The sequence below is a fragment of the Centropristis striata genome, chromosome 8, assembly GCF_030273125.1.
Source record: "Centropristis striata isolate RG_2023a ecotype Rhode Island chromosome 8, C.striata_1.0, whole genome shotgun sequence".
Classification (NCBI taxonomy): domain Eukaryota; kingdom Metazoa; phylum Chordata; class Actinopteri; order Perciformes; family Serranidae; genus Centropristis; species Centropristis striata.
The window spans coordinates 11,899,786-11,913,815 of NC_081524.1; the positions used below are offsets into that span (position 1 = coordinate 11,899,786).

Genomic DNA, 14,030 nt, shown 5'->3' on the forward strand with positions numbered 1-14,030 from the left:
GCCTGAAAATGCCTGAAAAGTGCTTAAACTTGAATTTGAAAAGGATTTTCAGCACCTGTATGAACCCTGTAGGCAGAATTGGATGCTTTTAACAGGGACCAATCAGCTGTAATTTCTATAAAGCATCACTACAAACAGAAACAAGAACACTGACAAGGAAATTGTTTTAGACACTTGATTTTTATCAAGATTTGAATAAAGTGCTTTGAAATGTGGGTTATACAGTAAAAAGAACTACTCACAAACAAGTGTGACATTTTGAAACATTGTGTTTCCCTTCAATTTGTCACTCTCACATAGAATGCTGTCCTAATTTTGGTTGTCGGTGCACAGTAACATCTATTTTAGTGTGATGAATAAATTACATTATCAGTTGTATACTGTATACACTATATGTAATTTAGCTAGGGTTGCAAAGGGGCGGAAAATTTCCGGTAAATTTCCGGTAAATTTCCATGGGAAGTTAAGCTTGGGAATTTTGGAAATATTCCATATATATTATATATATATAATATATATATGTATTATGTTATATATATATATTATATATATTCCATAATGGGAATTAATGGGAATTTATGAGAACTAATTGGGAATATATTATATACAAGCATAAATATAAGCAAAAGTCATATGAAAACATCCATACAAAATGTTTTCAACAGATATTTCAACAGATTTATTTGTAAGTACAGTAGAACACGTTCTAATTACTTGTTTCATGGATGAACAAAAACAGGAGTGTTGGGTTCAATATCACCCATCCCCTAACCCCACTCATTCAAAAATGCCCCCCCCCCCCCCCCCCCCCCATCCAAAAATCTCCACAAAGTCCCATTCAAAATGTTAAATGAAAAATGCCACTCTTTCTCCAAAACGTTCCATTAAACATGCAAATCTTCCTTCAAGCAATCCTCTGCATTTTTGCTCAGTCAATAGACTCTTCCTGCTCCTCATCAACATCCAACAACATGTCCCCTTCCTCAACATCCAACTCTGAGTCTTCCTCTTCAGTGTCACTTTCCAGCCTTGTTGAGGATGGCTCTGTGTCAGGCTCAAAGAGCCTTAGGTTTGCGCGAATGCCAACCAGCTTTTCCACTCTCACATTTGTGAGCCTGTTGCGAACCTTTGTGTGGGTTAGGGTTTGATTGAGGAATGGCATGGATATTCAAGTGTATTTGAATGGCATCTGTTTGTTTTAGTCAAGATTATGCTAAAATATACTTTCCTCAACTATATTTAAGTTCCCTAAGAAGAGCCAACCTTCAATTTTGAAAATTCCCAGTTTATTCCCATAAATTCCCATTAATTCCCATTAATTCCCGTTAATTCCCTTAAATTCCCATGGAAAGTTTCCATCTTTGAAAATTCCGGGAATTTTGCAACCCTAAATTTAGCACAGTACAATGCACCTGAAAATGCCTGAAAAGTGCTTGGATTTGAGTTTGGAAAGGAGTAAAAACTCTGTTTTATTGACTGTTAAAAATACACTATCTCTGTAACAACATAATTCTTTATAGTAGATTTTTGTCAGCCTTTTTTGTTTTTTTGCAGAATCACATTTTAATTTTTCTGTTATATTTCTTTAAGAATTTAACCTTCAGAACCACTGACCCATCTACATTTGTGATGAAACATAATTCCCTCAAACTATCTGAGCATGGAGAACTGATTTAGGGAGTGAACAAACAGGTTATCATTCATTGGCATGTACAAATAAAACTTGCTACGACTTTTGGGCAACCTCTAAAAGTCTAATCTTGCATAGTCATTCCATTAAGCTTACGGAAATCCTACTGGCCCTTGCCAAAAAATATTGCAATGAAATGAAAGTTTGATCCCCCAGATGGCAGTTGTGGCTCTCAGAAGAGAACTCCTGCATACCTCTGGAAAAGATACTATGGAATAAGATATTTATTATATATACATATATATATATATATATATATCATTATAAAATTTCTCTACTTTCACCATACTAGGGTTTTAAATGGATATTCGATTATGGTGAGGTAAGATAAGGTAAGACTATTTATCCCGCAGTGGGGTAATATAGTCGTCAAAGTGGATAAAGGTACAGACATAGAGATATAAGAACAGAATAAAGAATGAAAAATAAGACATACACATACATAATTTACAAACATTATATACACCTTACATACATAAAATACTTACATGTGTGCTACTTGGCATTTACTATTATAATTTTTTTTGCTCGATGAAAGCTAACCTGTCTCTTAAAAAAAAAATTTTTAAAACTTAATTTTAGCAGTTAATATTTTTATTTAAATTCTTATGTCTTGTTATATATTATTATATTTATTTAACGGATGATACATCTGTAATGTACAGTGTGGTGTGTATGCTATTTGAAAATACAAAAATATTACTTAATCTAAAAACAACCCAACTACACATGACCTTTGACCTTTGAGCAAACAAACAAAGGCAAATCCAAATATTTGCCTTCACACGGCAGTGTGGCTTCTCTGCCATGTTTGCATTGCAGTTTCCTGTCTTTCACCCACAGAGGCTTTTCAAAGAGGATGAGAGGACAGCTATCTTGTTATCCTTGTGACCCATGAACTATATTAAAAAAACATGTGAGGGGTAACAGGCTGACATGCAGTACAAAATGACTTAAGGTCTGACTAACCTCCAGCCTGTAAAACAACTTGTTCTAGATAGTGACAGTTATCACATGAGTTCACATTGACAAGGTCAGCTCCTCATATAAAGGTAAGAGGGCATTTTGTGACCTATTTATCTATATCATTTTCTGTCTGGGTAACAACTCACCAGTAGGTTATGGGGGACTTTAAATGGGCCAAAAATTGAAAAATTAAAAATAGTTTGTCATTTAAGTAGGTTGTTTGCAACCGACCCATAATTGGTTAATAAAACATTTATATAGTTAAAGAAAAAATACATACAATTAAAAAATGCACTCAATGAAGATGCTTCCCGTTGATGGAGTCTAATCAGCACAGCTTAAACATGCTTTCATTCTTTAGCCTTGTTTTTAGAGTAGAGCAATATTAAGGGAAAAAAAATATTTTATTTGGTCATTAACCTCAGTAATAATCTCATTTCTACTCATAATACGTAAACTGACCTAAGATCAACTCATCAAGAGAAAAAAACCCTCGCACCAGATGGAGGAGAGTTTACTGGAACCATCGCCTCAAAGATAAAACAAACACTGCATTTAATTTTGCTGATAAATAAGAGGCCAACTCCCATAAACGAATAGAGGAGATAACAGCTTGGCACATCAGCTTAATGTGGGTTAAAAAAGCTGTCTGTCATTCTCTTGTTAAATGCTCTCGACTCACGACCCCTTCTGGTCAGAAGATGGATGTGCGCACTGATTTCTGTGGAATATTTGTGTTGAATCCTTCAAATCATGATTGTACGTGTTTAAGTATAATTAAATACATCTCTACGTCGCATACAAATTCTAACCCGATGCTGTCAGATGGTTTGTTACACAGAATCACCTGAGAAGCTATTATTGGAAACTGTTTGAAAAAGGAATACACCTAAAAAATAAAAAAAAACATACCTGGCAGGTGATGGGATGAACCATCTGTCCATCACCGTCACACATCTTCCAGGCTGAAACGGTTCTCTGTTCTTCTTTCAGTGCAGAAATAATCTCTGACACTGTATATCTCATGCTGTTGCAGCATCTACAAGGGCCTCACTGCAGTCGGTAGTAGGTGATCCTAGTCAACATCTACACTAAACTCTTTTGGAACCGCCATTGTTGTTTTGAATCAACTTTCGCCTCTCTCTCTGTTGTCACGCGCACGTAGCTGCCAGCACGCTGATCGGTCGAACTGCTGGTTGTGCGGACGCAAAAACGTGACTTGATTTTTTTTTTACACTGTCTCTCTATACAAGGCCAATATAGTATAGTATAGAGAAACAGTGTAAAAAAAGTATACCAGTAGGTCTAATGAACCTCTTCAAGATAACATGACATGAAGCCTGTGGCGCAGTCAGCCCAGCAAAATGTAGCAAAGCCTTAATTAAAACAAAACCCCTGACGTGTTACACAAGCTCCATTTTTTCGTAGGTGAGGTTTCATTTAAACTTATGTTTGTTTTTATGAATATATTGTATTCTTTTGACTATTATGTCACTTGTCACTCTCTTTTGTGTACATTTTTTTGAAACTATTGTTCCCAATTGATGGCTCTGCAGTGCTAAAGGCCAATGAGTTAATTACCGGAAATTAGTAGGGTGTTAGGAATGTTTGGAAATAAGAAACTAAAATTGACTGTCATCAGTTGTAATGTACAGGTGCATCTCACATTAGAATATTATGGAAAATACCGTTTCCAGTAGTTCAAGTCCAGTAGCCCCAACCAAGAATTGAGTGCATATATATGGGCATACTTTTCAGAGGCCAACGTTTCCATATTAAACATTTTTAAAATTGGTATTTTGTAATTTAACTTTTATTAGGTCTTCATCAAATGTAAGCCATAATCTATAATTAGAAGAAAATGAATGTTTCATTCTGTGTGTAATGGATCTGTATAATGTGTTATTTCCACTTTTTGAATTTAATTACTGACATAAACTTTTCTATGATATTCTAATTTATTGAGATGCACCTGTATTTCATTGGGGTAGCTTCAATAATAAAAAATAATGAATAAATACATTACATAAAAAAAACAGAAAATCATTTTTTTTTATAAAACCAGTATGATTTCATTTTCACAGTCATTTAGCCAACATATAAATGTATACATTAGTGACATTAGTACTATGGCTGAGTCCTTGTAAGCAGGCGGCCCAGGTTCAAATCTGGCTAGGGAGCCCCCTTCACTCTGCATCTCTCACCATCAAAATAAACCTGAAAAATGGCCAATAAATAACTTTTTAAAAAAGTATTGACATAAGTACTTAAATTTATGCTCATGCTGAATAGGTAACACATTCGAGCAAAATGTTTAAAGGTTGAATGTGCCCCTGACAAGACTGAGTTGTGGAAGGTCACACATATCGCCTCTGCAGGCAAGTGACCTTTGCCTGCAGAGGCGATATGTGTGCAGTGCAGGATATCAGCACAAGAGGATATAAGCTGTTTGTAGTCCGTGTGAAACCACACACATCTTTATTGTTTGAGACTGTGACTTCTTCAAAAAAGCAAATATGCACATTTATCCCCGCATTGTTTTAATTATGTTATTCATGCATCTAACATAGACATCTGGCATCTAATTCTGGAACATTTTTACAACTGTGACACTAGAAAAAAAATCCCCGAAATTAGGTGCAAACACAGTCTACCTGGATTTATCTGACATGAACGTTATCTAAAGTCACTGCTGAATAAGGTGCTGTCTTCCCCCCTGTTTTACACGCGTTCAGCTCAAAAGTCAAGCAAAAATGGGAAACTTTCACAGGATTTCAGTGTTATTCCCTTGCCCACATAGAATGGAGGTGAACGGTAGGCAAATACTTGTTAACGTTTCATTTGCGTATGTGTGACTGCAGCCTGATATGTGATCCCACGATTCTCACGTGATCTCGTGTTAACGCGAGAATTCACTTGCAGTGAAAGTTAAACAAACAAAGACACACTTAACAAATCACAATAGATTATTTAGTATGATACTTTTTATTTTAACTTAAAAAGAGAGTGGATCAAAAACAGGATTCAATAAATTAGAAATAAATATAATTGCTGTAATAATTAATACATACATTATAATTACTCGATTGCAAGAGTCTGACAGAAACAGGCCCTCAAAAGGTTTTCTCTAGAAAATTCTAAAATCAAAATATTGCAACCCACTCGAACCCCTTCTCCCAATAAACAAAATAATTGATAAATTAGTAAATAAATAAAAAATAGCTCAAATATTAAAACCTCCCGAATAAAAGTGCAATCCCCCCCTCCCCCGAGTTTCACCTAAAATCTAAGTAGAAATTTAAAATAGGTTAGTGATTTCCCATTTTACAATTTGGAATGTAATATCCCTTTATGAGGATGATGATGTTACTAGTGGTAATAATAATAATAATAATAATAATGATAATAATAATAATAATGATAATAATAATAATAATGTCGCTGTGTCCTGTTCAGTGTTTATCTAAAGTAGTATTCTTTTTGCATTTTTTCTTGTTTTTTAAATGCCGCTCTTTGTAAACTAAATTATTTACAGGTCATTAGGATTTTCTCCAAAGTCTCTCTAGCCTACTCATTTAGTCATCTTTTTTTAATTTTCTTTCTTTTTTTATTATGAAACATCGGCCCCTCTATATTTGTCATGGAATAGACATGGTATAGACATGTTAAAGTCTGTTGAAGTGATATATCAGCATTTTTCATCAGTACCTTCCATACATGCTCGGTCTGAGTTGTCTTAACTGTACTAAACACCCTGTTGGCAAACTCCACACAGACCGTGGTCAAACCAAGCTCCTGGCTGTATGGGTAAGATTACTGACTAGTGTGTGTGTTTTTGTGTTAGTGTCTGCAGGCGTATGTGTGTGTGTTTGTGCACTTTATGTACATTTGTATATCAGCCTTGTACCGTTCGAGGTTCAGTATTGAGAGCGCATGTGTATTCGTGTGGGTGTGTGTCTGTTTGTGTGGCTGCACTCCCCGGACGCTCAAAGGTAGCAGACAGTCTGAAAGCACTATGAACCCTGGGATTCCACCTCGGCTGGACTCTGAAAGGTCACCTGTGAGAGGAGGGAGAGTACGGGGGGTAAAGGGAGTGATACATAAACAAGGAGGGAGGGACAGAGAAGGAGGGAGATTATGTTAGAGAGCTGAGTTATAAATACACTGGAGCTCCATGTTTCTGTCTGATCTTTACATCTTGTCAAACATGCTCCTCCCGTCAAACAACAACTCTTGTAGGCATTACTCGAACTGCTTTCATACATCTGGCAGCAAACTGCACCTTAGGATGCTCCTATCTTGTCTTTGGTTCAGTTTCATCTTAGTCAGTTTAAACAAGAAGGCATCATTCAGCTCTGTCTTTCAACAGCAATAAATCATGGTGCTTTAACACATACACACACAGTGTCTGGGTCATGCAACTCAATACAGTGAAAAAACCTTATTTGTGTCCTTGTGTGATTAAAAGTGTGTCCTGAGGTATGCATGTGTGTTTGTACAGCTCCTTATGTGTTTATGTGTGTGACCTAGGGATGTCACGAGAACCGATACTTCGGTGTCAAGTCGATGTAAAAATACTGAAAATGTGACGGTACTACTTTTTTTTACAGTATCGCAGGTACTGGGGATGCAGTTCTGGACCTGATAGAGCAGCTCCACCTCGCCTTGTCGAAAAGAATAAGAGTTGTGTATCGAAGTACTGTGTATTTTATTATTGGGGGCACTACGCAAATTGTACCATCAAACTTCTCAGACGAATGAAGGAAATGTTTACAACTTAGCAAATAATTCAAAGTGAGTGACTTTCAATTGACCCTTCACTAAATCTCGACCCCTTGGTAACTCATTTTCACACCGTGTGTCAATATGGAGTATTTAACCTAGTCAGTGAGAGATATTCTGAAGGAAATAATATACATTTTTTGGAATAATAGTCCTTAAATGTCACAAAGAAGCAGACAGAAGGGCCTTTAGTCGTATAGTGTCAGAAACTTTAAGCTGCAAGCCATAAAATGTTCTAAGGTTTGCAGATCAAACTAGCGAGCCACTGTGCAAGTCAATCATACTGGCAAGCACAAATCAAACAGTTGAGCTAGAAGACTCGTCTGTGGGTTCATGGGAAGCTACAACAGCAACAGAGAGAGAGTTGTGTCTTAGAAGAGGTGCTTTGGCTTTGCCTCATTGTTGAATAGACCAAACCTGTAGACAAACATTGACAATGCACCCGCATGCAGGTTGCAAAAAAAATTAGCCGCCAATAAGAACACTGTGATCGCAAAGAAACTAGCTGGTTTACAAACAGCCTTTACACTGCTGTAATACTTTATTGTTCCATTTGCACACTGTTTATCGTCATTCCCCCTTACAAATCAATGGTTAACATTGTCATCTGAACACTAGTGTTAGGCAAAAACAAAATATCTTTACAGGCCTGTTGTGCCTTGTTACATTTGTAAACGTGGGAATGGACAGTGTCTGTCTTAAGGAGGGGCTTAGCAAAGGGTCAATTCACGTTGACATTAAATCAGGCATGTCCAAACTATTCTATAAAGGGCCATGTGGCTGCAGTTTTTTGTTCCAACCAATCAAGAGCACACCTGATTCGACTGATCAGCTGTTTGAACGCTGAGATCAGTTGATTGAATGACTCATGCCTGTTGTGCTTCTGCTCAGTTGGAAAGAAAACCTGCAGCGCCATGGCCAGTATGGAATAGTTTGGACATGCCTGTGTTAAATGAATCATGTACCTAAAATGTTATTTTTCTCATCCTTATCCTGAAATACATGTTACCATTATTTTTGTTTGAGACAGCATTGCTGTGCAGCCAATTCTAAAGAACATTTGACAAGCCTAAACACTAAAGTCTACCGTATTCAGGCTAACATAACATAACAGTCCTGACTGTTTAGGCTGTCAAAGTAAAATGTGAGCATTTGAAAGAAACATTTCCAGACTAATAGTCCATCTAAAGGTCCATGGGGTTGACTGTTTGATTTTTGTTTTTTTTTACCGTGGTATCGAATTGTGTATTGAGAACTGTGGAATTTCACTGGTGTTGGTATCGCCTACTAAATTTCTGGTATTGTGACATCCCTAGTGTGACCTTATGAGCATGTGCTGCACTCATGTGCCTTGGATCATGGCAAGCAAACACTACTACCGACATGCATCACTCTCTGGCATTTGCAGTATAGAAATTCTGGGTGATGGTTCTAATCTGACTGATGTAGGGGCAGAGTGGTAGTCATCAGATCAGACCTTCTTATTATCCACAAGGATTTGTTATGTAAAAGTTAGTCCATAAATAGAAACAATCCTTTATTTATAATGTGTGCTGCCATGTGACGGTGTGTCCACACACTGGTCTCACAGCAGCTACACATTTCCTCCTCTTAAAGGTTGGGGTTTGTGGAGGATTGAATTTACCTCAAACTAAGGTTATCCTCTGTTCTCCCTTTGTTATATTTCTCCCAGAATTCCTATAGTTGAAGGCTGTTCTCCAATAAGCAAGAGGCACTTGTTTTTCCACCATAACAACCACATACCCTTTACCTCAAAACACGAGCTAGAGGGATAGAAAGAGGCTGGGATGAGGAGAAGCGAAGAAAGAATTTGACAGAGAAGAGAAGGAACAAGTAGGAGGAGAAAAGGGGACCAGGGACCGGAGAAGGAGTTGGAGGAGGGGAGTAGTGAAGGGGAGAGGGAGGAAACACCACAAAAGCAGTGATAGAAGATGTAAAAGAGACCAAGAAAGAGAAACAAAGGAGCAAAAAACTAAAGTGCCACATCAAACAGTGTAACAAATCAGAATCCAGAAATATAAAACTCAGCCTATCAGAGTACAGCTCAACAAAATGCATGCTCGCCCAAAAATAGTGTGTTTGTCATTAAAACTGTTCTTTTCTATCCTTGGACCAGCTCATTGCCATATCTAAACTTTTATGTTCTGTACTGCATAATCATTTCATGAGCTCTTGTCCAACATGGCCTGCCATTGTTGTATGTTGCATAAATTCATACTAGCATGTTACTTTTTCCATCAAAATAATTTCATATTCTGCTCTAAACTGTCGTGCTGTTCTACATTTCTCCACCAGTCCACTATGGAAACCTCTGGAAAACCTCTCTTTACAGACACCAGTACAACAAAGATTATTATGCACTCCTGCATTACACACTAACAGTGTAACACAGACACATATGTACACATAGATGCCCACGCTCACTACTTTACCCAAACAATTTGTTCAAATAATAATGACACCAAACAGAACACTACAGAAACTGATCAAAAACAAAGCTGCAAAAAAATAACGAGCGTTGCTGCAGAATTTATCAGTTTACTATACAATGATTATCAAATATCCAATTAATTCAATTGATTCTGAGTACAGTCCTGGCTATTGACAGTTATTGATCAGTATGTGCACAGGTCAATACAAAATAAAGTCACAATGCACCAAACACAGTCTGTGGTCACTACAGCAACAGGACATGCAGGTCAACGCATGGCTGGTTGCTCGAGGTGACAGAACAAAAATGGCCAAGGGCAACCAACACAGGCAATCAATCGCCACAGCAACCCAAACACAGGCCAACCAATCAACTTACAACAATGCGAGAGGAAGGGGGGGTCAGGGCTTTATCGGTCACTAGGCAACCTTTGCCATAGCGATGGGGTCCTCGTGAATTATGATTGGACGGAAGGATCTTGGGTGAGGTAAGTTGCCGTTTCAGGAAAAGATCAAAACAGCAGGAAAGAAAATAAATAAGATTGTGAAAGAAAATAAAAAGGAAAACAATATTTTAGTATTTGAGTAACCCAATAATCACTATGTCATGTTAAGCTTTTTCTTTTAACTTTTTACCATCAGTTAGCATTGCAGTGTCAAAGCTACCCTCTCCACGTTTTTTTCTCTCTTTAACCTAATTTCATCCTCCTGCTCCCCCAACATACAACACCTCACTTGTCTTTATGTCGTGTCACTCATCACCTCCTCACCACCACCTCACCTCTCTTTATTTCTTCTTCCTCCTCTCAGTTGTCACTCAGTACGGGCGATTGGCGTCTTTGGGCCTTTTGAGCTGCACCTTCAGTCTCTTCATGCCGATCTGGAAGCCATTCATGGCCTGGATGGCGGCTTGAGCGCTGGCTGGGTTGTCAAAACTCACAAATCCTGGAAGAGAAAAAGAAGAGTTGTAATTTTATTGAACCTCTCTTCCACACCGTGCCTTTTTTTAAACTTGTGTTTTATTTTTATTTTTTCATGAATGTACAACAAAGCATAATACAGAATACAAAGCTTGGTGTCAGCAAGCAATTATCCACTTATTTTCCTTTTTATAATCCAGTCTATTCTGTCTTTGTGATGGGTTTTACAGTCAACTTTTGTTTGAGTATGTGTAAATTTCTCTATATCATGCAATTCTCTCACAATGTCCAGTCAGTTTCTCTGTATTACCTTTTAACTAGTTAAGTATATTTGCTTTGAATGTGTTCCTGTGTTACATTTCCCAAATATAACACAGGTCTTAGTTAGTTCATATCCTATAATTGCTTTCATCCATTTCCATATATCATCCCAGTACTTATGTACACTACAATGCCAGAAAGTAGGGAAGAGATCAGCTTTATGTTCTCCAAACAGTCTCACACAAAACCAGTACAAACACTAAATTAAGCAGTTTCATGTAAAAAACAAAACAAAAAAACAACCCAGTACTTAAAACCTTTAAACAGACACAGTGTCTCATGCTCCAAAGTCACCCGTCTTTTTCTCTTGCCCTTTCCTTTCTCCGTTCCCTCCTTTCTCTCCCTCCCTCTTTCTCCCCCGTCTGTGTGTGGGTGTCTCACCGAAACATTTGCTCTGGTTGGTGGCACGGTCAACAAACACCTTAGCCGAGATGACATTGCCAAAGGGCAGGAACATCTGCAGCATCTCGGAGTCACTGAACTCCTGAGGCAGGTGGTAGATGAAGATGTTACAGCCCTCTGGACCTGAAACACACACACACACACACACACACACACACACACACACACAGACACGCCGAGACACGTTATGCAGAGTGTGATAAATGATCTCAGGCTGTGAAACCCTTGTGATAAACAACTTTAAATAAGATCATTGGTGAGAGGGGTGTGGCCCCCAGACAGACAGGAAGTCACATCACCTTCTCTCTGCTGCTGTTGCTGGGGCTGCTGGTGTTGCTGGGCAACCAGTGTTGGCTGCTGGGGGAACGGCTGCCCGACCAATCCGTAGGCAGCAGGGTACGCCGCTATTGGGAGAGACGGTAACAAAATCTGATTGGGTAAAACAACAGGTGGCAACATCGCAGTGTCCAATAGAATCATTTGGTTTGAAGGTGAAAACTATTAAATGTAACACTCGAGTGGAGCAAGACACAACAACAATGACATCGTTGGTCTGAGTCTGGTATGCACACATTACCATCCCCATTTACTCCATAAGTATGAATCATGTATACAAATTGTGTAAAGGTAGCATTAGCTGCAGTACATTATTACTCTACCAGCTATTAATGTGTGTCTTGTGTGACAATGAAATCAAATAAATCATAACAAATTAATTCAACCAGTTGCCCTTGGAACACTTCCATCCTTGAGACGATGGCGGTCAAACTGAAAGCAGACACCTGACTGTCCTTGTTCCCCATTTACATGTATCCTGATTTAACCTACTGCATGAGCTTGTGGTTACACACTTGAATGTGGTTAAGATATGTGATAAAACTGACACGTGCTATTAACGTGGTCAAATGTGTCTTATCACTGATGAATATATGAGCATTTACATACTGTCATTTTTTAATACATTCCTTTTTTTCTATTTATATCCCATCCCAACACAGTGAATCATTTAATAAGCTTCATCTTGTCACCAACCTGTGTAGTGTTGCATGCCTGCATACGCCTGCTGTAGTGGGTCCAGTGCTGTTGCTGGACTCTGAGCTAGAAAATCAGTAAGAATGGAAAAAAAAAGAAAGTATAAGATATACATACATCTTGTACTCCTCGTAGTTGAATGTCTCAATAGCAATAATCTATATGCTTCTTAGATGTGGTACTACCTATTTTTTGGATTCGAACCCGGGCACGCTGCGTTGCGAGGACTAAGCTTTAGTGGTATGCGCTCTACCGATTATCCACTGGGATGCCCCTTACTACATATTTGAAACACTTGGCTGGGTCCTCAAACACCTATTGACTCCAACCCTCTGACAGCACTGTTTGGTCTAACTCACAATTCTTAATATGTTAACCACGACACAGCATGTCATCGCATTTATTACTCTGTCGGACAGACGGAAACATGCCTCCCCTCTGACACGCGACAGATGGATACATGAAATCTTGGAATGCATAAAGCAAGAAAGATTAAGATTCTCAATAAAAAGATCGCTTAAAGCCTTTCACAGGACCTGGAATCCCCTTCTGGACTTTATTAATAGCCTCAGAATCACTCCGGAGACAGATGGCACTGCCTGAGTGAAACCTGTTGGAGAGAATGAGAGTAATCCAAATCCCTATTTCTTTGCTTCTTCTTTTCCTTTTTCTTACTTTATTATTTTAAGTATTTGTTTGTTTAATTGTAGTTATAATTATTCATTTATATGTATTATTCCTTTTAGTGACCTTGAGTAATCCAAGGGGATGGATGGCAGAGTGAGGGTGGCGGAGTCTAGGATGTTGCATGTTGAATTGTGTTGTACTGTCTGCTGGAAACCCAATAAAAAAATCGAAAAAAAAGAAACCTTGATATGGGTGAACGCCATTGGTGTATAGTGCTTCTGTTGCTTGCTGTCCATTGGTGGGGGCTGGCAGACTGCTGTAACCATTCACTCCTAGTGGCGGAGGGAGAGCTGGCACAGGCGTTGCTGCGATGGTTGGTGGAGTGTTTGTACCTACAAATGCAGATCACAGTCCAGATAATGAGTCTCAGTCATTGCAGCTCTTTCACTATACCTCCTGAAAATATTTCCTTGTTTTGGGCTATGATATACAGCTGATAACTACAATACAGCTCCTGTACATGTGTCTGACCACACACAAGTTCAAGAGTATGCATGCCTACCCGAGGACGGCGTGATGGGTGTAATGGGTGTGGCAATGATTCCGTTGGCATTGAGCGCCGCCATCTGCTGCATCTGTACGGCGGCAACTGTTGCGACAGGAGACAAGTACGCTGACTGGGCAACCAGGGCCTGCTGTTGGACAAGCTGTAGACAGGGAAGGAAACAGAGAGAGAGGAAAGGGATGGAGAAAGAGGAGGGGGGGGGAGGGAGAACGAGAGGAAAAAGTGAGGGAGAGGGAGAGAGAGGACAAAGAGACAGTTAAATGGATATGGGAAA

General features: G+C 38.6%; 1 protein-coding gene across 6 annotated transcripts in view; it reads right to left on the reverse strand.

The window, feature by feature from the left end:
• Positions 1–5,622: 5,622 nt before the first annotated feature.
• The window catches only part of celf3b (cugbp, Elav-like family member 3b), a 31,383-nt gene continuing 22,975 nt past the window's right edge, over positions 5,623–14,030 (reverse strand). For 2 of the 6 annotated variants that reach the window (XM_059340082.1, XM_059340081.1), the window contains exons 9-15: positions 13,754–13,898; positions 13,434–13,583; positions 12,565–12,630; positions 11,832–11,936; positions 11,512–11,655; positions 10,671–10,834; positions 8,905–10,367 (exon numbers count right to left, since the gene is read on the reverse strand). In XM_059340082.1, coding sequence (XP_059196065.1) covers positions 10,707–10,834; positions 11,512–11,655; positions 11,832–11,936; positions 12,565–12,630; positions 13,434–13,583; positions 13,754–13,898 — 738 coding nt within the window. In that variant the 3' untranslated portion in view covers positions 8,905–10,367; positions 10,671–10,706. Of the gene's footprint in view, positions 6,715–8,904; positions 10,368–10,670; positions 10,835–11,511; positions 11,656–11,831; positions 11,937–12,564; positions 12,640–13,433; positions 13,584–13,753; positions 13,899–14,030 lie in introns of those variants that run through there. The other 4 variants (XM_059340080.1, XM_059340078.1, XR_009394828.1 and 1 more) reach the window with 3 other exon arrangements.